Source organism: Camelus bactrianus, chromosome 5 (genome assembly GCF_048773025.1).
Source record: "Camelus bactrianus isolate YW-2024 breed Bactrian camel chromosome 5, ASM4877302v1, whole genome shotgun sequence".
Classification (NCBI taxonomy): domain Eukaryota; kingdom Metazoa; phylum Chordata; class Mammalia; order Artiodactyla; family Camelidae; genus Camelus; species Camelus bactrianus.
Window position 1 is genome coordinate 37,912,756 of NC_133543.1, and position 23,358 is coordinate 37,936,113.

At 40.1% G+C, this 23,358-nt stretch overlaps 1 protein-coding gene across 34 annotated transcripts in view; it reads right to left on the reverse strand.

Moving 5' to 3' along the window:
- NEB (nebulin) overlaps positions 1–23,358 on the reverse strand; it is a 215,969-nt gene that overhangs the window by 187,329 nt on the left and 5,282 nt on the right. For all 34 annotated transcript variants that reach the window (XM_074363636.1, XM_074363662.1, XM_074363660.1 and 31 more), the window contains exons 5-17: positions 21,653–21,853; positions 19,740–19,847; positions 19,181–19,285; positions 18,382–18,486; positions 17,634–17,738; positions 12,614–12,718; positions 6,294–6,398; positions 5,571–5,678; positions 2,949–3,065; positions 1,200–1,304; positions 1,006–1,113; positions 804–908; positions 282–380 (exon numbers count right to left, since the gene is read on the reverse strand). In XM_074363636.1, coding sequence (XP_074219737.1) covers positions 282–380; positions 804–908; positions 1,006–1,113; positions 1,200–1,304; positions 2,949–3,065; positions 5,571–5,678; positions 6,294–6,398; positions 12,614–12,718; positions 17,634–17,738; positions 18,382–18,486; positions 19,181–19,285; positions 19,740–19,847; positions 21,653–21,853 — 1,476 coding nt within the window. The remainder of the gene's footprint in view (positions 1–281; positions 381–803; positions 909–1,005; positions 1,114–1,199; positions 1,305–2,948; positions 3,066–5,570; positions 5,679–6,293; positions 6,399–12,613; positions 12,719–17,633; positions 17,739–18,381; positions 18,487–19,180; positions 19,286–19,739; positions 19,848–21,652; positions 21,854–23,358) is intronic.

The window sequence follows — 23,358 nt, forward strand, 5'->3', positions numbered from 1 at the left end:
CCAGTTTTGCCTGACCCGAAAACTCATGTTCTTCCTAGTACATTAAGCTACATGAGTTTCCCTTGCAGAATTCTTCCACTATGATTGTTATCCACCCAAGAAGATGCACAGTTACTAAATAGGAAAGCACTTTTGGTGATTACAAATTCTACCAGTAACAGGTATCTTGTTAGAACTTATGTAGCCTTTTGCATAAATGTGACAAGTCCCTGGATTTCACGTATAGAGTTATGGTATGTTATCCCTCATAACTGGATTCTTGGATATTTAGGGGAACTTACATCACTCAGCTGTTTGGTATTGACTTGGGCTTGTACCAGAACAGGAGAGTCGGTAACTTGAGTGAATTTTGTCTTATCTGGATGGACTTTGTAGGTGTGCTGTGAGGGGAAAGGAAATCAGGTTTAGTAGCATGGCTTGTCAAATCCAAGTTGGCCTACAGGCCAAGCAAGCAGAACCCCACCCCTCCAATGAAAAGAAACTTGCAGTAAATAAAACACATTCCCCCCAACCTCCCCAATTAGCCTGCAGTTTCCTTGAGAGATGCTCTGACGTCTATACAGGAAACTTCCCCGTATCTTCAGATTTCTGATTACTTTTCTTTGGGAAAATGAGCTAGAATTAGCACTTGAAATGTGTGGGTGACAACAAGGGAAAAAAATGCATGTCTACTACAAAATAGAATTGTTTTTCTTACAATCTCCTTGCTTGAATTTGTTTGTAAAAGTGTCAAAATTTTAAACACGTCTTGACCACGAGAGGCCATGGAAGGCAGTAACGGTAACAGTTTATACAAGACTTACATCTTTACACTGATCTAGTTTTTTGATTGCTTCATATTCTTGAGTTATGGTCTGGGGGAAGAAGCCTTTGCCTCGGTCCTCTTCATATTCTGCTTTGTAGTTTTTCTATGAGGAAAAGTAATCAGACATAAGGATGCAACCACCATATTCATGCCCAGAAAATGGGTCATCTGCGAAGTCAAACAACTGCCTTAGAACTTACATCACTGTTTTGAGCTGCGACTTTCATGCAGTGCGTATGATATGGATCCTCATAGCTGCCCACGTAATGTCCCAAAATATTCTTTAAGTAGGAATCTTTATATTTAGTCTGAAAGACAAAACATATTTTGTTTATTTAATGGCTAAACGATTGGTCTTTGCTTTAACAGAAGGAATGACCGTGGGATGGCTTACATCACTACTGAAGTTCTGCAGAACTGTATCAAGCTTAAACTTGGGGGTCTCGCAGTAATTTACGCTCTTTGCCTTTGTCTTTTCATAGTTTTCTTTGTATAGTTTCTGTCAAAGAAAAAAAAAATCAGTTAAAGTAGATTCCTGTCACTCCCACGCTGATTATATACACTCGTATTTTCCAATGTTAAACAGAAGAAGAAAAAAGATGTTACCCATCAACCATTTTAAAACTGACAACCAAACATTGGGGTGTCATGAATGATAAACTTTCCTCTTAGCAATTATTGTAAAGCCTTAGTTTTTAATATTCTCCGAAGACTAAGAAACCAACATGCAGCCTCAGACCAAGCCCTGAGCCATAGAGGTTCTTGTGTATTTCTGAATCGCTGCCTTCTCCACCTCCCAGCTCACACACTCTTCCCTCACTAATGGTGCCCTGACAAACAGGAATATTATGAGCAACAGCAATTTCTTCATTGTTTTTTTTAAAACAAACCTTCATGGAAAATGTCTGGTACACACTGAGAAATACACACACTCTCTTCTTCCTTCTACCCAGGAAAAATCCCTTATTATAAGAACAGACAGTATACCTTAAAAATAAGGTGTATACCATACCAGAGCCTACTAACTCTCACTCTCTGCTGGGTTTCATCTTTAACTGTAACAACTACTGGATTTTAAACCCAAAACTGTTGAAGCGGATCACTGTCATTTTTTCATGTTTGGCTTTGAAAGTGTAGGTGGTGCTATTCATTTTTAGTATTTTTATATTGTTGTCTTTTTCAACAAAAGGGATTTGAACTTGGGCTTTTATGTGTTTGATAAAGATGCCCTTCATTTAGGAAGCAGGACATGTGCTTTGCCTTGATTTCCCAGCAGAGCTATTTGGACAGTTCCATCTACAGTGCTGCTCCCCTGCCACCCACTCACCCCACTCCTCAATCACAGGTACATATTTCTACAGCACTGGCTTAATTCAAGGGACAAAGAAACGATAACCAAGCTATACAGGAAGCTACATATAAACCTCAAAAGTTGGAAAACTTAATACTACCTAACCAAAAGAGAAAAACTCAACTGATCTCACATTCACTCTCTTTATACACAAAGTCAAAGTGGTCTTGAGCTGTTGGTCTTTTAATGCCAGGCCCAGTTCTCACTTATCTCATCTATTTTAAACCTAATGGATTAGCCAAGCTCTTAATATTCCACAAGTAGAAATTTCTGTGAAGAAATCTTTGACGTTCTGCTGTCTGCACATGATAGTTTCTGAGGCCAAGACCTACAGAGAAAATGGCAGAGGTCGGGAAGAGAAGTTGTGAAACACAGGACATCTTCTTTTCCCTGCAGCAGGCTTGAAGAACACAAGGGCAAGGTACTAAGTAGCTGCTTCTCTCTCTCCTCCCCTTTCAAGGTCTCCTTCTGCCTCTGTCAGAATCACAACATAACTCCTATGATGTACTCTTGGCCCACACAAAGGCATAGGCACCTGGAGCGTGTAAGCAAATGAGGACTTTCCTGCCCATTGAACTCAGTCCACAACTCCCGCCACCTGCCCCATGGACACATATCGTACTCAGAGGCACTAATGCCTTCAAGTGGTTAGACAGTTCCAGGGAAACTGCTACACCACAGCCTTAAAGTATTTTCAAAGTTATATTTGCATTCAGTCATTTTAGGAGAGAAGTTTCATCTCTCTTGCAGCTAAGGTGAAAAAAAAACCACTTTTGACAAGAATATACTTACATCACTCAGGGCATCTCCTGCTGCCTTCAGCTGCTTGAGCAGTGGGTTCTCTGTAGCAGGAAGTACATTATAATCTGCTTTTGCTTTATTCTTTTCATAGTCTTCTTTATATTTTACCTGTAGGAGTGAAATAAAGTGATAAAGGAATTCTCCAGATTATTTTTGCTCTTGTCTCTATTACGGACACTATGACATAGCTCCACAAATCAATTTTCTCTTTAGAAAAATGGCAGCTTGACATTTTATAAACAAAATATTCATAGTAACTCATAACAGCAGCAGGGAAACTGCATACATTTTCAGGATACATTTTCTACCCATTCACTTATTCATTCAAAAATATCCATAAGGCATCAGTTATGTGCCTGGCTCTGGAAGAGATACAAGAAAGAGTCACACATGGTCCCTGCCCTCAGAGATAAAGAGAAATAATGAAGGAGACTAAGCTGCACATCACAATAATGACAGTACATCATGTCCTAGGTACCTGCTGCTCCAGAACCTCCAGCTGCCTATCTGCCAACATGTTTTTAAAGAAAAATGCCAGAAGCATCATCAATCTACCCTTTTATGCCTCACCTGTGACTGTGTGCATGAGCACACATGTATTTAATGGACACGTGAGGGGAGGAGTAAGGGGTTGGGAGCAAGGTGAATGGTGGCAACCTCACCTTTTCCTTCTGCTCTCCCCACTTTGCACCTTCAGTTCCAGCTATGACAGAAGCTTTAAGGGAGGTCCCCAAAGCCCCCTTCAGGAGCATGTCCAAAGGGAGGAAAATAAGAAACTGATCATAGTCCTGACTGTGAGCCCCAGTGCCAGCCATTTATTTGCTCAAGCAATGTAACCTTAGAACATAGACAAGTTCAGGGAATCCTAGATAATCTTCCAACATTTAAAAACCTCAGAAAACAAATACAATCAGCTTGATATCCAAAGATGGGAGATACACAACTGAAACACAGAGGCACCACCCTCTATAGCCTAGAGGACTCAGGGGATTCTGCACAAAAACAGAGAATATAGATGACTTCTCTATCTTATAGAATCATCTCCTTCCTTGAGTAATAGAAACAACCAGAAAGGGAATTCCACAAACCCTACCATCCCCCCACCTGCACCTGCAGCCTCCTCTCCTGTTTCTGGGGAAGCCATTCCCTCCTCTTAAGCACCAGGTCCCTTCCTCTTCCACCTACCCCAGGACAACGCTCTAGTCACCCATCCCGCTCTCCAGCATCATCACATTTTCCCTCTACACTGGATGGCTCTTCTATCAGCTTAGAAACATTGTGTTTTTGTCTCCTACCTTACAGAAATCCCCTCTTCATCTACTTATCCATCAGCTACTATTCCTTTTTCTTTTCTTTTTAGGAAAATATTTTGAAGGAGTCCAATATCCTTATAATCTTCTATTTCTCTCATTTCGTTCACTCATGAACCCTCTCTAAGCAGATTCAACCAGATACAATCTTGTTAGGTTCACCAGAGACCACACACTGATAAACCTACTTCAGAAACATTTGACACAGTTGATCGCTGCCTTCCCCTTCCCCTACTTCCCAAGACATCACTCTCTCCTAACTTTGCTCCTGCCTCATCTCACTGATGTCTTCCCATGAAAGCACTCCAGAGTTCAGTCTGTAGAGTTTTCTGTCTACACTTGCTCCCTTGATGGCCTCCAGTCTTATATTAAATATGATTTATATGCTACTGACCCCCAAGTATATACAACCTTCCTAGATGCCTCCCCTGAAACTTCAGACTTATATAATCAAATGCCCACTGGACATTTCCACTTGGATGTCTCAAACGCATTTCAAATCTTACATGTCTGAAGCTGAGCTCAGGTCTCCCTTCCAAAAAAAAAAAAATTATCTACTCCTTCCAATGTCTTCCCTATCTTGATAAAGGAAAACCCCATCCATCTGGTTACTTAGACCAAAATTTTTCTCTCCTATCCCACATCCATCCCATCAGCAAATCTTGTTGGCTTGACTTTTAAAATACTTCTCATCACTTTCTGTACTACCTTCCTGGCCAAAAACGTCACTGTCTGGCATCTGGATCCTGAAACAGCTTCCTAAGTGATGTGATCTTCCTTCTTTCACTCCTCCAGCAGACCCAAGGCCAGGGTTAGAATCAAGTCTGGCTGGCTCTGAACTTATTGCTCTTTCTAGTGCTTTAGAATGCCAAGGAGTAGATTGTTTACCAAAGTTATTCTGTAGAGTATATGAGCAAATTCATGAATTCGTATATCTTGTCTGTAATTAGATTTTCACCAATTAGTAGGAAAAGAGAAAAATAATGGTAGTTTTAAGTATAGGAGTGTCTATAGTCACATAAGCCTGCCAATTGTCTTTTCTTGAGAAGTTCTCTTGTCCTTTTTACTTCTAGGTATCAAAAGGTCCTTTGGTCTATGAAATGCAAAGATAGCAATTGAGTGTTGTGAATTCTCCTATGCAGCATTTAAAAAAAAAATTTGGTAGCCCTATTACAATCCCAAATATTTTCTTATTGTTCCCCCAAGAACCTTATTTTTTTTCCCCATTATATACAAAAGCAAGAGTCGTAAGAAATTCACCCACACTAAGATCATTAAGATAAATGAGAGACTGTCCCCATACCTTGCTAGCTGCCACCCCAGCTTGCTTATTCACTTTGTACTCGGGTGTTTCAGTCTGCATGAAGTAGATCCGGTCCTTCATAGTCTCAAAGTCTTCCTGGTATTTCCTCTGTAAGACATGAAACATGCTGGAGAGATGCTGTGGGAACAAACTATGCAAAGGTTTTATATGGGAGGACAGAGGCCACTTGGAGATGTTACCCAAAGCCATGCTTCTCTTAGCTTCCACAGATTAGGATGCAATCATAGAAAGTGATGCCAACACAAAAACTATGAGTAACTTAACAGAGATTTGGAGCAATTATAATGGGCTGAGGACAATTTCAAAGCAGTAGCTATCAAAGGCCAGAGGCAGAGAACTTAAAAGAAAAAGAGGAGAATCTGGGAAGAAACTAATCAGTTTTAAAAATGTAACATTTGAGTGCCCAGGTACAGAATAAATTAAAAAGGGCCCCTTTCACCTGTACTGACTTTGAAACCATATTGTTCCTATGAAAACTGAGGCAAGAATAATGAAATCCAATCAAAACAATATTTCTCAAAAGGAAAGAAAGATTGTAGGATTTCTTTCTAAATCAGAACCCTACACAGGTCTTGCCCCCAAGAAGAGGTGCCTGGACTCAAATGTTCTGGTGCCATTTCTGGAGCAGTAAGTGGTTAGAAGTCATAAAGGAAAAGGTCACCCTCTCAATCCAAGGACATCCAGCGATCCCTTCTGACTTACTGTGCTAATGTTAGCAGTGTTCATTCTGGCGGTTGCAACTTCAAAGCAAGGTGTCTCACTCCATTTGCCTTTGATTTTATTTTCATAGTCTTCCTTGTATTTTTGCTAGGAGAGGGGAAAAAAAAAGAAAATAAGACAAGCAAAACTTAGGAATTGACAAATAAGGCAGAAAATTAAGTGGTAGTGGTCATTTTAAAAATATCTTGACCAGGCCCTTTTTGGGTGCTTAATAGCTGTCTTCAAATCTTTCAGTAGAGTGTCAATTTACCCAACAGGAAAGATGGGGGATAGAAGTATCAATTCCTCCTTTCACTTATTGAATTCAGGGACATAGTTCATTGAAAACTCACAGACAGTCCCTGATATTTGAGGGTAGAGTGTGTCAAAAGTGTCTTCCTTTTGTAATTCATAGTTATAATAAAACCACTCAGCCCCAGATTTTCATGCCAGATGAACTTAGCTGTTAATTTTTGAGCTTTACCAAAACTCCCAGTTATCCAGAAAGCAGTACCACAACAAAATTTGGCTTGGAGTCCAATAAATAAGACTTCCTGATTTAGATTTAAAGAAATTTTAATGAGAACTATCATGCAATTCAAAAACTGAACTGCTGTCCCATATTAACTCCCAAACACCACACCTCCTGAATTCTAGGCTGTGAGCTCCTTGGAGAGAGGAACTGTATCTTCTTCATTTTTGCATCCTCAGAACATAGCACACAATGCAGCATGTAGAAGTTACCTCACTAATGCGTATTCAACTACACTAAACAGAACCTAGTCCATGATATTTTGACTACTTTGGCTTGAATACTCTTGGAAAATAATTAACCTAGCCAACTCCAAATTTGGGACATAAACCAGAGCCAGAGCTGGGTTAAAGCAATTTCCCCTTCTTGGATCATAGAATGTGTTAACAGACATAACCAGTGGGTCTCTGCTTGCATGCCTACACCCCCACCACACTATTCAAGGAAAAAGAAAGTGGTTTTCTGCTATGCCTTTAAAGAACAAGTACCGATATTGCAAATTAACTATACTTCAGTTAAAAAAAAAAGAAAAATACTCACTGGCCATTAAAAAAAAAAGTACCATGAGTGAGTGATATGCAGAGCCAGTGAGTGTGAGTTAAAGGATGCCCAACCCTCTCTCTAATGCCCTATATCCTTTCTTCTCAAAAGGTTAAAATGCTAGTTGGTTAACAGCTAAGTGGTTTCCACAACTACAAATTTTAGAGCCCTGAGCTCAGAAGTTCTGGAGCCAAGACTTGATTCCATCATTATCAAAAGTGTGACTCAGTCTTTCTAACCCTCAGTTCTCTCAACCATAAGTGCTGACCTTATAAATAATAACAATATTTACACAAAGGATTGTTGGGAAGATTAAATAAGATCATACACTGAAGAATGCTTGGTAAGCTCTGTGGTGCTAAACAAATGTAGGTTATAACAATAGTATTATTATTAATAGTTATCACTATTATTATTATTACCATAACAGAGTAAAACTCTGGAGAAAAGAAAAGTGTGTGCATGCATGTGTATTTGTGTATCTTTGCTGAGATAACATTTTCATTATACTGCTGGTTAATTTGCCTACCTCCTCTTTTGAAGCTTTAAAGAATTGAAGTCAATGAAACAGATTTTTCAATTTGCTAAGACTGCCTACAGAAGTGTGTCTAATCTTTTGGGAGAGCAGACCTTATCAGGAGTCTGAGAAAGCTATAAAATGCCAATAAACACATAAACTTCAGAGGTTCATGATGCACACGTACCCCAGTTTATGATCTCCTAATCTACATTTTTCTTTTTCTTTTTCTTTTTTTTTTTTTGTAGAGATGCTGCCCTTATTCTGCTTGCTGTCACAGGAAGAAAACTCTAGGACTGGGTTAAAGTAGCAACTGGGCCTGATGCACCTCCAAACGGAGATACTGAGAACTCTGAAACATAATTTAAAGTTGAGAAGGCAGCAGATACTCTTAATGAGGTCCAAAAGTGGGCTATTGGAGAGAAATACAAGTTGCATATGTAGATTTGTTAAGGAAAACTGCATAGGAGATTAATTCTCACAGTGAGAAACAGATACCTGATTTTTTAAAAAAGATATTAAAACAAGATGCAAAACAAGAGTCTAAGACCATCCAGCCCTCTCATCCCAAGTTCTTCTCTTCTTACCTTTGTGAACCAAAGCCCATTCTCTCCTCCTACCCAGAGCCAAAATGGGCCCGGGTCAAAGTGGATCTCTCCCAATTCACTCCTGGGTGCTCCCAGGTCTGGGAAGCTTTTCACTACAAGGGAGGCTGGAGCATGTTAACTGCTGAGGAAGTTTCGGCCTTCCCCTTCACTGGGGGGTAGGAGCGAAGTTGAAAGGATCAAAGATTGCAGCCAGAGGAATGAGAGGGAGAGGGACCACCTCCACGTGGGACCACCTCTGCCAGCCAAGGGGTCTCAGTCTGCAGGTCTGGGAGTGAGGCCTGAGGGCGTGTGGTACACGGAGGTAGGCTAGCCATATCAGGGGTCCAACTTTCCCCTCAAAATCCACCCTGATCCTTCTCTCCAACTGTCATGTTTGATCAATTGCAACCTGGAGGCAGGAATCAATTTAACTTTCTCTAGGGTTCTGTGTTCACTTAACAGAGGAAAGTATAGTAGATCAATTACAAGCCCTGGGACACTTTCTGTGGGCAAGAGGGTAACCACATGTCAACAGAAGTAGAAAGGTCACTTTTCCAGACCATAGTCCCTCCTCCCCAGAAGTCAGCTGAGCCACAAGGTAGGCACTCTCATGTCCTGCTTAAACACGTGGCTTCATTTTCTACTTTCCACATCTGCCTCTGTGGTTTTGACACGGTTATCAAATGGGAGGAATACGAAGCCAGCTAATCACATTTCTCTCCTGTGTGTAGCTAACCACTGGGGCTCCTGATGGCTTCAGTTTGTGGAGAAGTTATCCTCTCAGAGGAGATGGATGGGGTCCCAGCTGATACTTTCATCGTTCACAGTGGGCTCAGGCTGCCTTCCTGACTCAATCAAATCTCTTCTGGTGAAATCAATGGGAATATTCCTAATTCTACAAGATAAGGCTTTCATGGTTCCAGAAGATCAGAGCCTGGTCTCTTCATGCTGTGTAACAATACGTCACTGAACGATGTATTTTAAAAACAGTTTTATGAAATACTAGTAAATATATATTGGTCTCTGCCCCTACTTTCTGACACAGAGCTCCACAAATCTCCTAAGTGATAGGGGTACTAGGAGCAGCTTTTGTTCTAATATTTGTTCTTTTATTCCAGTTTCCCACATAGATGTCCTAAACCCTTGGAATTTCCTGAGTGATAAGAGTGTCTTTTGTTTTAGTGAGACAACTCCTGGACAGCTTCAGGATGGGAACTGGTCACCAGAAAGATCAAACCATAACTAGGACTTTCTGCCTTACCCTTCATCCTTTGGGGAGCGGGGAGAGGCTGGAGACACAAGTTAATAATCAATTACATCTGTGTAAAGAAGCCTCCATAAAAATCCTTAAAGTACAGGATTCAGAGAGTTTCCAGTTTGGTGAACACCTCCACATGCAGGGATGCAGCTCCACCAGGACAGAAGGTCCTGTACTTGAGACCCTTCGGACCTCGCCCAATGTACCTCATCATCTGCCTATTAATCTGGGTACTTTATTTAATCCTTTATTATGTTATAAACACAAGCAAGTGTTTCCCTGAGTTCTGTGAGTCATTCTAGCAAATTATCAAACCCAAGAAAGGGGTTGTGGGAACCTGGGATTTAGAGCTTTTTGGTTACAGATATCGAAGGACCAGTCTTATGATTGGTGTCTGAAGTCAGGGCAGTCTTGTGGGTCTGAGCCCTTAATTTGTGGGATGTGACACTAACTCCAGGTAGTTCATGTCAGAATTGAAGTGAACTTTACGTCCCCCAGCTGGTCAGTGTGGGAAAAAAACCCACACACTTGTGTCAGAAGTGTTGTGAGGAGAGAACAGAGCCAGGAGGAGAACTGAGCCAGAAGGAGGCGCTGACATACAGTTGATAGCTTTGGCCAAAGACAAAGGTGAGAGAATTGATTCCAAAAGGTATAGTAAGGAAGGCTGGAATGTAACAGCAATATAATCATTACAGGTAGGTGTTTGTTATATTAACATATGAACTGGAGGCTGTAAGACAAAGCTATGGATCTGAGAGCATTTCCTTGTCAAATTATGTCTAAGAGCTTAAAGCATAAAATTGAGTAGATAAAGGAGATTTTACCCTTCTGGAGAGAAAGGAAAATGATACCAAAACAAGGGTCAAAGCAGGTTGAGAGTGATGAAGACTTTAAGAGAAAAGCAGCTAGTCGCACATTTAAGTCACCCCTGGCAGCCTCCTGCCCGTTTTATTGGATAGTTTGTTACTGGATGGACTGCTACCCAACACAAACATTCCTTTGCAACACGACTATATTTTGGATGCACAATAACCATCAAGAACTTGGGAATCTGGGTAAGACTGGGATGAAAAACCATCACCAATGGCCAAATCTACTGACCTTCATCCACAGCCCTTCTCCCCTTGGTTTGTATTGTTATTCCACAAAGAAAGGCAAACCCATCCCTGGAAATGCTTTCAAAGTACCCAATGCTGACTCCATATCCAACTAGACTGCTTCAGTCTAATAGGCATATAATGGAAACCACCACTATAATTTTAAGTTTTCTAGTAGCCATGCTTTAAAATATAAAAAGTAATGGGAAGGGTATAGTTCAGTGGTGGAGTACATGCTTAGCATGCACAAGGTCCTGGATTCTATCCTCAGTACCTCCATTTAAAAACATGTAAAAATAAAATACAAAAAAGAAACAGGTGGGAAATTAATTTTAATAAATATTTTACCTAACCCAGTAGATGCCAAATATTGTTATTTCAACATGTAATCAATATAAAAATAATTCATGAGCTGTTTTACACTCTTTTTATCATACCAAAAAGACCATGACCCAGTGTATATTTCACACATACAGGACTCTTACTTCACACTATCACATTTCAAGGGTTCACTGTCACATGTGGCTGGTGGCTACTCTGTTGAAGATTGCAGCTCTAGACTAACTGGCCAGCCTAAATTAGTCAAAACTGATTATAGAGGAGTTTGAAATCAATATTTAAAAATCATTTCCAAGTACCCACCCTGTATACTCAAATAAGGCAAAAGAATATTGCACTGATAAGATCTCTTTTTAAATAGGCTTTAAATAAAAATTAAATATAGATTTATCTTTCTTTCTAAATGACCACTTTTAAGCAGTTTTTTTTCTTCCAAAAAAAATAATAAGTCATCCTTGCTCTCCAACCGTATTTACAATATCAGCACTTGCAGTAGGCCGTCTCTCTATGGACACTTCTAAAGTTAGTATCTGCTTAGCTCTGCCTGGCCAAAATTTCAGGTTCATAGCATTCCTATCAATGAAATTTTATTGTACTTACTAGACCTTTTATCCAAATGACCCTTGGTTACACTGTTAGGTAATCTGCACTCTCAGATACTAAAAAACATTGAATAGACTTCATCATCCATTAATTTTTTTCCTTCTCCTTTACTGGAGACATTCCCCTAAAATACTTCAACAAGATAGAAATCTTGAGATTCCATCAAAATTCAAGCAGAAGACTAAACTGACAGTCAACTCCACAGAAGGCAAACCTAAGTGTTTAAAAGCAGCATTATCCCAAAAGAAAGTGGCCTGATTTGGGCGAAATTAAAATAGGAATTTAGCATGGATCTATTCATCAGCTGAACATCTGTCTCTCTGCATTCCCTGTCAGGGCTGCATTCCTCAGAGCTAGTTTACCAGACTAAATATAGACAGACTAAGCTGTTTGCCAGGGCCTTGAAAATTATGAGGTGCACTGCCTATGGCTGTTCAGCTAAGCTGTGTCTGAGAGCCCACTCATGCATTCTTGTCTTCTCCAAGTCTAGCTGCAGGCATAAAACGATACGGGGTCTTCTTGCTGAACTGAAACAATCCAATCCTCCATGGAAATCTGTGGTTACTCTGTTAGCACCACTCTCATAAGTCAAAATGTCAGAGGACGTTAGGACGTGGGTTCTGTTCTCAAAACGCACTTTCACACTTATCACTGACTCACCAAGCTGGCTGAATACTTATTAACATGGTTCCAGGGTGTTAGTGGATGTGTTTCCGTAGCTATAGAGTTTTTAGGGTCATATGCAAAAATATCTTAGTGCTTTTGGTTCACCTTAGTTATTTTGCTGATGGTTGAGACTATTCAGCAGAGTTTTCAAGGGGGACAGTTGTCTCAGCCCCTATTTACTCACCTTGCTCACTTGATTGGTTACTTTCTTGGCAAATTCTATATCTGGAGGATCTGGCAGAGATGTGAATTGAGTTTGCTGTTCAGCATGACCTTTTTTGTAGGCAATCTGACAAAAAGAGAGATAGGGAGACTCATGAGCCATAGAAAAGCATTCCATTTGTTGGCATTTTTTAACAAAGACTATATTTTCACCTTTATTTTAGTGTACCATAATTTATTTACCCTTTTAGATGTTATAGGCCCTTGGTCTCAGCATTACTAGTGATTTCAGTTTCTTTGAGTCTTCCTTCTTCTCCAAGACTATTGGTCTTAGATCTAGTTTCTTCCATTCATCTCCACCCCATGATTTACAACTAAAATTTTTCTCTTAACCAGCATCCTAACCTCCCATCGTCTGGTCTTTACATCACACCTGCTTACAACCCCCCAGCTCCAGATCAACTCAACCACACACCTCCGCAGTTCTTATATCCAGGATGCTGAGTGCTGCTGCAGAAAGTCACACAACTCTATGAATCAACGAATGCTAACATCATAAGCAGATTAAAAGGGGGACTGGAAGAGGTACAAGGGAGGGGGAGGTCCTTGAACACAAGCCTTTAGCTTGAAATCTGTATGTCTACCCGATGGTGTGTTCCTTGCACAGCAACTTACTTGGCACTCTGTGTCCAATACTCTGAATTTATGGTATCTAGTTGCCACTTTGACTTTACGGAAGCTTGAATATCTCATTTTGTGTCTCTGCTCAGTCTCTACTCCCAGTGGCTAATCCAAAACCTCAACCCTGTCCTTGAGTCTCCAATCCATTCCACCTTCCTCTCAGCTTCCTGTTTCATACAGACAGGATACACACTCATCTTTATCTCTGCTCACCCCTGCCTCTCCCACCCCTTGCACGGCTCAGAGGAAGCATCCCTTGCAGGGCGTGAGTCCTGCACTCAGGGTGCTGTTCCCTCCAATAGCCCTGCGTACCGAGTGCTACCTGTCACCCCTCTTCTGTCTTACAGCTCCAACAGCTCCCTCTCATTAGCTTCTTCCTTCCACCTACAAAAGGCCTCTCTTGTCTTAAAATAAGCATCATGCCTATTAACAATGCATCCCCTTTGCTCCTGCTCTCCTTTTTTTCCTTCTTTGTTGATCCCTCCGGCTTTTTTCCCCCCACCAATTCTGACTCCTGCCTCCAACAATGCAAAACTATTCTCAGATCCCCAGACAAGTGAAGTCCTTTTATGCCTCTTAACCTCAGACATGAGGCTCCCTTTTCCGGGAACACTCCAACTCCACTCTCTTCCCCATCTGCCTGCACACTGCTTCTCATTCACATCTCAGGACAAGCCTAATTTTCCCTTCTTGAACCCTTCTGGACTTGATGACCTTCTCCTGGGATTTCACTCAACTTGGCTCTTACCTCCTTCAAAGAAATTATTGGATGACACTGTAACTGGTTATTTACATGTCTGTCCCTCCTTAGGCTGTGAGCTCTAAGATGGCAGAAAACACAACCTCTACTTCGAGAACCCTTGCTCCCTGTCTAGTACCTGACTAGAGCAAGGGTTGAATGACTGATTTCTGAATGTGTGTTTTATATACTGAGGCCATGGTGGGGGAGTCTGAGAGGAGAATTATCCTCCCAACTCTTCCACTACTCCACTGGGAGATGTCTGCAAGTGTTTTCTCCTTCCATGGGGCAGTATTCTTATGTATGCAGTAAAGAAGTTGGATTGTTCACACTGTGACAAGGTCACAATCCTCTTCTTCATACTTTAACCAAATCTAAACTATATATTATTCTAATAATATCTACCTGGAGCTTATATCAAAAGCTTTCACAAACATTAAACCAACTGAGATATAAAGGACAGATTTTAAAATGTATTTGTCTTAATTCCTCTGCTTACTTTCTTTTAAATAAGTGAAGACTTATTTTAGGCACAAGGCAATCTGTACTTCCCATGGCTGGCTAAGTCCTTAAGGAGAAAGCAACATTCTACCAGAGAAATGCTTACTAAGTATGACATTCTGTCAAGAACTTTCTGAGAAATCAGATCTAGAAGTCCTAATTTCTCAAGAACCTTTGTTAAGTATTCTGTCTAGTTAGAATTCAGTACTTTGGATCAGCTTAAAGACTCTTAGTGTTTGCAAAGCATTTTAGCTCTACTCAGATAATAAGGAAAACATGATTGCTTATCATTGCTTATCAACCCTGCTTGGGTTAAGAGGGACCCAGGAATAAGGTCCAGGAGAGGGAAAGGGAGCCTCTGAAACCAAACCCTCAGCTCAAAATCTACGAGCCTGCCCAGTGATATGTTCTGTGGACAACAGCTTGCTGGGGCCCTGCGCCCAATAATTGTAGAAGTTCCTGGTGCTGACAACAGTATTAATAGGCATGTTGGTAATCTGATAGTGCATACTTGGTCTACAGTAAAAATAAAAGCCACCCATCAACTGCCAAGTCTTTCTGAGGCAAGGATGGGAAAATTCTACTTCATTATTATATGTCCTCCTTCATTATGTCTTCTATTGAAATATCTCAAAAAATGTGGTCAGCTCCCATTGTTCAAAGTCCATAGCACCAGTGTGGCATGGAGGTGACCCTTCATCTCTCCACTTTATGGGCAAAGGGAGATATTTGGAGATTAAGTGTCTTCTTGGAAACCTCTCCCTAGGCTTACATGACATGGCATTTCCTGGTTCCCCTTCAACTCCTCTGACCGTTTGTCCCCTCATTCTTCTGCTGGCTCCTTTCCAGGTGTCCTAAGTGTGGGTGTCCTCCAAAACTTTGCCCTTGGCCATACACTCTTTTGCCTCCCTCTCACATTTTCATGTCTGCCACTTGTCACTGTCTTTTTTTTTTATTGTTATTATTTGACTCTCAAATATTATCCTCTTGTCCTGATCTCACACTGTGCAACAGTACTAAATTTCTAATTCATCCACAAGATGCTTTGATCTGAGTGTTCCTTCCATGATCTCAACTATTTCCCTTTTCATTAGTGCGTCTTTACCACTTGCACCCCTGTTCACCCAGACAACCAGTCTGTGTTACAACCTCATCGGTGTTTCCTTTCTCTCCTTTGTCTTCAACATCTAATGTCATTAACACTTCTTTAATACTAATTACTGTCAGATTCCTTTCTTGCTCTCCTTTCTCCCCATCATCCCTATAATCAGTCTATTCTACTCAAACAGTGTTCTATAAGCTATCAGGATATTTCCCAGTCCCAATCCACCATATGGTCCATCATAATTTCTCCAGATTCTACTTTCATCATATTGTTTTCCTCTTCAAATACTTATGATGCCTCGTGCTGCCTGATTTTCAAGGTCCTGTTACCAGTTTCTTACAAATGCCTTCCTAACTCAGCATCCACAGCATTCACTTTCTTTGTCCCCTGCGAACTCTAGACTCATTTCACCTCTGTGTTCCTTTGTTCTAGTACTGTCACTGCTCAAAATGCCTTTCCAGCTCATCACTATGCATTCCCTCGGGATCACCACCTCCGCACGGCCTTTTCGGATTACTCACATATGTCCGGTCTTTCTCTTAGCAAGTATTAGACTGTAGTATTTGGGTTTGTTGTTTTGTTTGGTTTTATTACTTTTGTCTTGTCGTTTGATATGTAACACTTTCATCTTACAAGCCTGATTATAAATTCTCAGTGGAAAGGATGAAAATTTCTTGTTGTATTCTTTCAGCCTGCCAGGTATGCAGGCATAATGGACTTTCAATAAATAAGTATTGATCATTTGATAAAGGTCACACATTATATATTCATGAGATACAGAACCAAAAAGTTAATCTTAAAAGAGAAGCAAAAGTCCCCACACATTAAAATTGGTGCCATTTACTAGCTGGTCTTAAAATTTTGGTATGCCTTCTTTATTTCCTAACAGACTCTATGGAAGGATAGGATTATATCTGTCCTATACTTTAACCAATTATATGCAAGCTGGGATAAAAATATGTCTATTAAACTTGCAGTCGATATTGAGTGATAGGAAATAAAAAAATAGACCTCACAAGTTGGAGATACCTTCAAATGAGTATATATAACTTCAGTTCAGCTCAAGATAGGATCCTAAGATTGGAAGTAAACCCCAATGCATCTCAAGATGCCAACTGACTGGTTCAGTCCATATTAAATGTAAGAGGTTCAGAGGTCTATTGAATGAAAGATAACTTCCTATTTTATAATACAGTGCTCTCCTTAAGACTAGAGCATTCAGATTTTCAATATGGCCTCTAGCAAAACCAGGGGTCAAGAAGTACCTCAAAACAAGGGCTAGTGCTGGGCCCCAGTGCTGTTGCTGCTTTAAACTCTAAGGATTCTATTAAGCCTTTTAAATTCCTCTAATAAACAGTTTTCAAGGTCTAGGATGCTCGAATTCAGGCCAATGGGGCCGCTGAATTTTTTTTTTACTAACTCAAATATCATCTTACGTACACCTAATGCTGAAAGCCGTTTGTGAGATAACCACACAAACATGCTTGGACAAGTACGGAGTCAGGTCCCCCGTGCAGAAAAAGGGGACACACCACAGCTCAGACTTTATGATTAGGATAGCAAATCAAAGTCCTTCAATAACATTGCTCACTTAGTACATTTGGGAAAGTGGCTACGATCCCAGTAGGTTTTTTAAAATGCCACTCTATTGTCACAGAAAAACTTAATTCCAGCCAAGGGGACAGAAGGACACACGCTCTAGTAGAAAGAACTTTGGTCTTGAGATCACAAGACAAGGCTTTTAGTCTGGGCTCTGCCACTAACAACTTATGTGACCTTAGACTCAGGTTCCTCACTGGCAAGAGGATGGCATTAGACTAAATGATATCTAATATAAATTATAAAATCTAATTTAAATTACACTTAATAAATTATACTGATTCTATACATATTCCTCTGCACTAATAGTGCTTAGTCTTTTTAAAGGAGGAGTTGCAATGAACTTCTGGCTAGAAGACATAATTCAATATGTCCTGGTTCCTCACCCCTAAAAGGGGTTCAATGCACTGCACTTACATCACTGAGAGCTTTCTGGGCTTGGGCGACCCTCCTCAGCTCCGGGCTATCGTTATATGGATAAAACAGACTTTTGTCAGCTTCCCAGTCTTCAGTGTACAGTTTCTAAATCAGAGAAGAGTGAAAAGTTGTGAGAAAGGGAGAACACACTTACGTGAAATACGTAATTTTGAAATCATCCATCAATGGCATAAAGAAGCCAGGGAAAAGTGAGAGCAAATGTAAATGGAATGCATGATACCCTCCCCCTTTCCATCCAATCCAAGTCATATTTATTAATAGTTTCACCAGCTTCTCCCAACAAATCTCATTTGCAGAAGGGCAGCTGTGTCTGATTTTGATTCCTCTCCTCTCTGTAACGTTACTTGCCTCCTGCAACAAGCACTAATGCAAGTATAATGAACCAGGAAGCACTTAGCCTCATTTCTGTGCTTAAACCTTTAATAAGAATGACAGCCAGGAATACCTGAGCGTAGCAAAGGCTCTACACTTTTGGGTCTTTGTGGGTCTCAGAGCTGGTTCTGGTTCTCAGAAGCATCTCTGTTCTCCCCACACACTCCTCCCCAGTGGTTGGGGCCCTCTCCTCCACTAGGCCCAGGAGCTTTCTTCTCGGGTCCTCCGGGCCAAGCTCTACCCCTGCAGCCTCACATGTCTCAAGTCTACTCACCGTATTTCAGACTAGCCAGAGTTTAGTGATGGGGTGGGAGGACATGAGAAGACAGAAGTGGTGACTGAGCAGAGGCCTTACCTTACTGAACATGGCTGTGTTCTTGATGGCCTGGACAAGTTCAGGGGCATCAGGAGGAAGCAGGTACTTATCCTTGGTGTCTTCCCAGTCTTGCTTGTATAAAACCTAGACAGAAAGAGCAGAGGACCTGTGGCTTGACATCTCCCCCAAGGGAATGAGGACTGAGAGAACAAAGGTGAGCCCGGGGAAGTCTTCCACACCCACGCTGCCCTCACCAAAGGCTGCAGCCATGATGATGTGCTAACAGCATCAACCACGAAAACGCTGACCATGGCACGTTGACCTGTCAATGTCCCATGATACTTTTCCCACACTAGTAAGCTTTTGCTTGAAAAGCCTAATTTTTTTTAACTAAATCATAATTTTGATTCTCTATTGATTCTTTTCAAGGGTTGCAACCTGTCAGTTATTGGCTGAATTTGAAAGCGAAATGTGTTTCCTTTGACTTACATGGTATTTTTTTTAATGTTTTTAATTAGCTGCCTACTTTTGAAATGTGAAGAGTTTTCATTAAAATTCAGCTCCTAACTTCTTTTAAAAATAAGATACTCTGGCAACACTAAGACTGCATTCTAGACAGCAACTGCCTGGAGCCAAGTCACAGGGTCTGGGCTCTTCAATCCCTTGTAGCTCCTACAAGCCACTTCAGTCACGTGTGCAGCCTCCGACACGTGTGTGGTCCTTAGAGCCCACGATGCCTGTGGGTTTGACTGGGACTGGTGAGCAGGACTTCTCTAAGGTCAGACAGAGGTAGGACACATGTTGTTTAGTATCCCAGCCATCCATACCATGACCTTACCTTACTGACTTGCTGCGACACTTTCTTTGCATGTTCAATGTCCTTTGCTTTTTCATCTACGTGACAAATCGTTTTGGCAACATCGCCATCAATTCGATACTTAACCTACAGAATTAATGCACAATTAGAGTTCATGACAATCATGAACATAAGAGTATATTAAAGACTATCTTATAACTAAAGAGCATTGACCCAGTCACTCTATGTCTGCATCACAAAGTTTCTGCATTTTAGGCAGAAAACTGTGATCTCCAAAGAGCTGTAGAGCACCTGCATTTACTACTTGTCTGTTTTTCCAGTCAAACTTCCACCTCTGTGTGCTCTAGTGTGGAGGATCAGACTGAGCTGGAACTTCCATCTGACATCATCTTTAAGCCAAGCTTTTAGAAGTCTCTTTGGCTTCACATTTAGAGCAACATAATCTATGGCCAATGCTTCCTCTACATTTCTGGACTGACTCACAGTAATTCAACCCCATATTCTCTCTACACGTATTTAAAACCCTCAATTCCTATATTTTTGAAATGTCTCTCTCCTTTATTTTAGCAATGCAGCCCACCTCACTGAGTTGATCTTGTACTTTCTTGATTCTGCGAAGTTCTGGGGTATCAGTTGTGATGGCATACGGCTGTCCTTTTGTTTTCTCATAATTCTTCTTGTATTTATTCTAAAAAGGATATCAGATATTAGCCTAAAATCTGACACAAGGGTAGCGGAATTTTCAGGCAATGAACACATTCCCATCTGATTTTTTCTTAATCCTGCAGGTTACAACAATTATCAATTATAACACCTTTCTTTTTGTCTCCTACCCTGATTCTCAGCAAAAACTAAAATAGATACATTAATTGTTCTTCCTAAACATGGTTGAATACTGGAGACAGCAGAAATTTTATTATAAACTATTGTCTTAGAAATGCCCTAAAATGATTCTTTCAACATTTTCATTGTCTGAATTCACACATAAGAAGCTGGAGCCTCAATAATTTTAGAAAATAAATAGAGAAACTGAGTCAAGTCTGAAAAGATTTGATTGCTAATACAATGCAAAAATATTCAATTCACAAGTTGCAGCTAAATCTCAGTGATTTGGATAAGTGAGACACCAGCTGAATTAATGGAAAGTCTACATTACAAAGTATTTTGAAAAGGAATGCAAGTTTAGTATTTCTGCTAAATATACGAGTTCTTGCTTTAATGATAATATGCATAATTTACCATTATTAATGCTCAAGAGGACTCCAGAGTGGAGTAATCAATAATCCAAATTAAACCACTGATTTCATTACTAACCACTTTAAAAATATTATAAACCTTTGCCAACATTTTGTTCAGACTATCAGAAACTCTAGGATATCAGTGTCTGAATTAATGAAAAATTTTATGGCAATAAACTGACAAATTTTTCTATCTCTGCTGAATACTGCAGTGATAAAAGAGACAAGATAATTTTGTCTTTAGAAATCTAAGTCTTAGAAAACCTAACTCTTAGATCATTCAAGAATCTGAACTAGAAATTTACCAAATAGTTCCCAGTAGTTAACACTCAACCAAAAATGAGTATTTATTGGCCAACCACAACAGGATGCTTTTGACATAAGCATTAGTCCCATATAGTCCAGTGTCCCCCTGAGTACTTCTCATTTTTTTCAAGCCTCCAGAGGAGGCTTGAAATCTAGTGAGACCTCATTCTACCTTGGACAGTCAACAAGTTAGATCCATTCAAAGGGGTCTAAATCTGCTGCCAGGCAGTGTAACGTACAGCACTGACAATGGAAATTTAAGGACGAGGGGTCATCCAAGAGCAGTCATTCTCAACCTGGGCTGCACATTAGAACTTGGGCAGCTTTTAAAAATCCTTCTCCATAGGCCCCAAGCCTGCCTAGAGTAGCCTGGGCATCAGGAGTTTTAAACCTCGTAGGGAATCCCAATGTGCAGCCACAGTTAAAAACCTTTGCTCTAGGGCACAGTAGAACATTCTAATCCTCAATTTCAGATGAGTTCTTAGTCTGATCCTGTTTTTTTTTTTAAACTACATGTTCTTTTTCACTATATACCTCTTAGAGGTATATACTGTTAGCAAGTCTACATTAAGAGGCATCCTGCTCAGACATAGCGTAAGTGCCATTTAGCTTCTGTGAACTGATTTCAACTAAATCTATATTTATGATTTCATTATTACAGAGTGGCTAACCAATTGTGATTAAATACCAGTAAATGCTTTATAATTGGCCTTATATTTACTTTGTGGGAATAATTTCAATAAGGGTGCTTCCCCTGATGCCACAATGGTGCAAATGAATTACATAAAAGCAAAATTCAAGAGTCACAAGAGCTCATACTTTTGCAAAATAAGTGCTGTCTCATACAATCTTGAGAAATAAAATCCAGTCAGCATCCAAAACAGAGTTGGTTGAGATCAGTAATTTCTCAATAATAAAACCAGAGAAGCAGAAGTTATTTGAAACTTACTGTGCTAAAGAGATCCTGCATTTTCTGACTGTGTTCAATGTAGGGGGTCATGAACTTTGAAGTGTCCACCTTCTTTCGGATAACTTTCTTCCTCCCCACCGGCTTTGCGGGGACTGGCTGTGCCAGTGCTGGCCTGGAAGTTTCCGGTTGCTCATAGTCAGAAGTCCTTGTTGTCGTAGTTTCATAGACATGTGTTATTGTCTGAAAATGTGACACGCAGTTATATCAAAATTTGAAGGCACTGATTTTAAAGTGAAAACTGTGATACCATGATCTTGATGTACATTATTCTAACTTTAAGTCAGAGTAATATTCCTGGTGTTCCTTCTCCACATCTAAAACAGGCCAAGCAAGGGGAGGGTATAGCTCAGTGGTACAGTGCATGCTTAGCATACACAAGGTCCTAGGTTCAATCCCCAGTACCTCCTCTAAAAATAAATAAGTAAACCTAATTACCTCTCCCCAAAATTAAAAATTTTTAAATAAAAAAAAAAAATTTAAATCAGGCCAAAGCAGGAAATCACACTATATCCATGTGAAGGCACATTATGTTACATAAATCTGAATGCTGACTGTGACAGACTGCATGGAATAAAAAGCTTACTCCTTACTGACTTACAATACTGACTTAAAATTCCATTTGCCTAAGGAAACACTTTAAGATAGGATAAAAATGAAAAATAGAAATATTCTCAAATATTTAAAAATCTTCTTAAATTGCATGGGTAAAGTAAAAGCAAACTTGGGATCAGCGAACAAAAAAAATGAAGACAATCAAATAAAGCTCAAATTCTTGACTTTAATATTAACTTTTAAACGATTCTAAGAAAAAGTCAGTTGCTTGTTCTATAGGCATTTAGGCATTCTGTAGTACAAGACAAAGAATAATGAATTTAAAAAAAAAAAGAATCCCATCAATATTACAAGTGATTACCATTCTCTTGGCTTAGTTAATTAACGTGAACACTAATAAATGCTTAGGTGGACACGAATAAGGATGACAACGTAATGACATAATTACCCACACAACAGTCCTATGTATGTGGTGGGTGGGAAATTACTGTTTCTTACAACAGGCTTTATAGTGGAAGGTCCAAAATTTAGGTCTAGTCCAAGGTTAAAAATACTGCATATAAGAAAAGAGGATAAGCAGTCAAATCTTCAGTCCATCTCAGAGTATAATTTCCTTCACAGCTTATATCCTCTGTACCAAAGGAAGAGTTCCAACATCAATTATGAAAAGAGAAATCTAAATAATAAGGAAATGGCACATCTATGACAGCTCCCCCAAGTTCTGTCAGATCATTGCTAATAGGTTGCTCTCTGCCCATCATTACTGATGTATGGTTGATCGTGAGAAACTAACCTGTTCACAACATCTATAGATGTTAGCTTTTGTGCAGGCTTTAGGGTTAGCCATCCATATCACTATCTGTCATGCTCAAGAGAAACAGCTTCATGCAGAAAGGAAGCAGGAGAGAGGTACTTCATATTGAAAAAATAAGCTCCAATTTGGAATATTTATGAGAATGGCTTTCTCAGAATTGCTAATGTGCCAAAATCTAAGAAGCATTTTATTGTATCATCAGGAACAAAGGCTTGGAGGCGCCATCCCTTTTGGCAGAGCTGGTGCTCCAGAATTTAGGACTACACAATAAAACTGCTGGTCCTTGTGCAAATAAGAAGTCCAAGGCTATTCCTCTGCT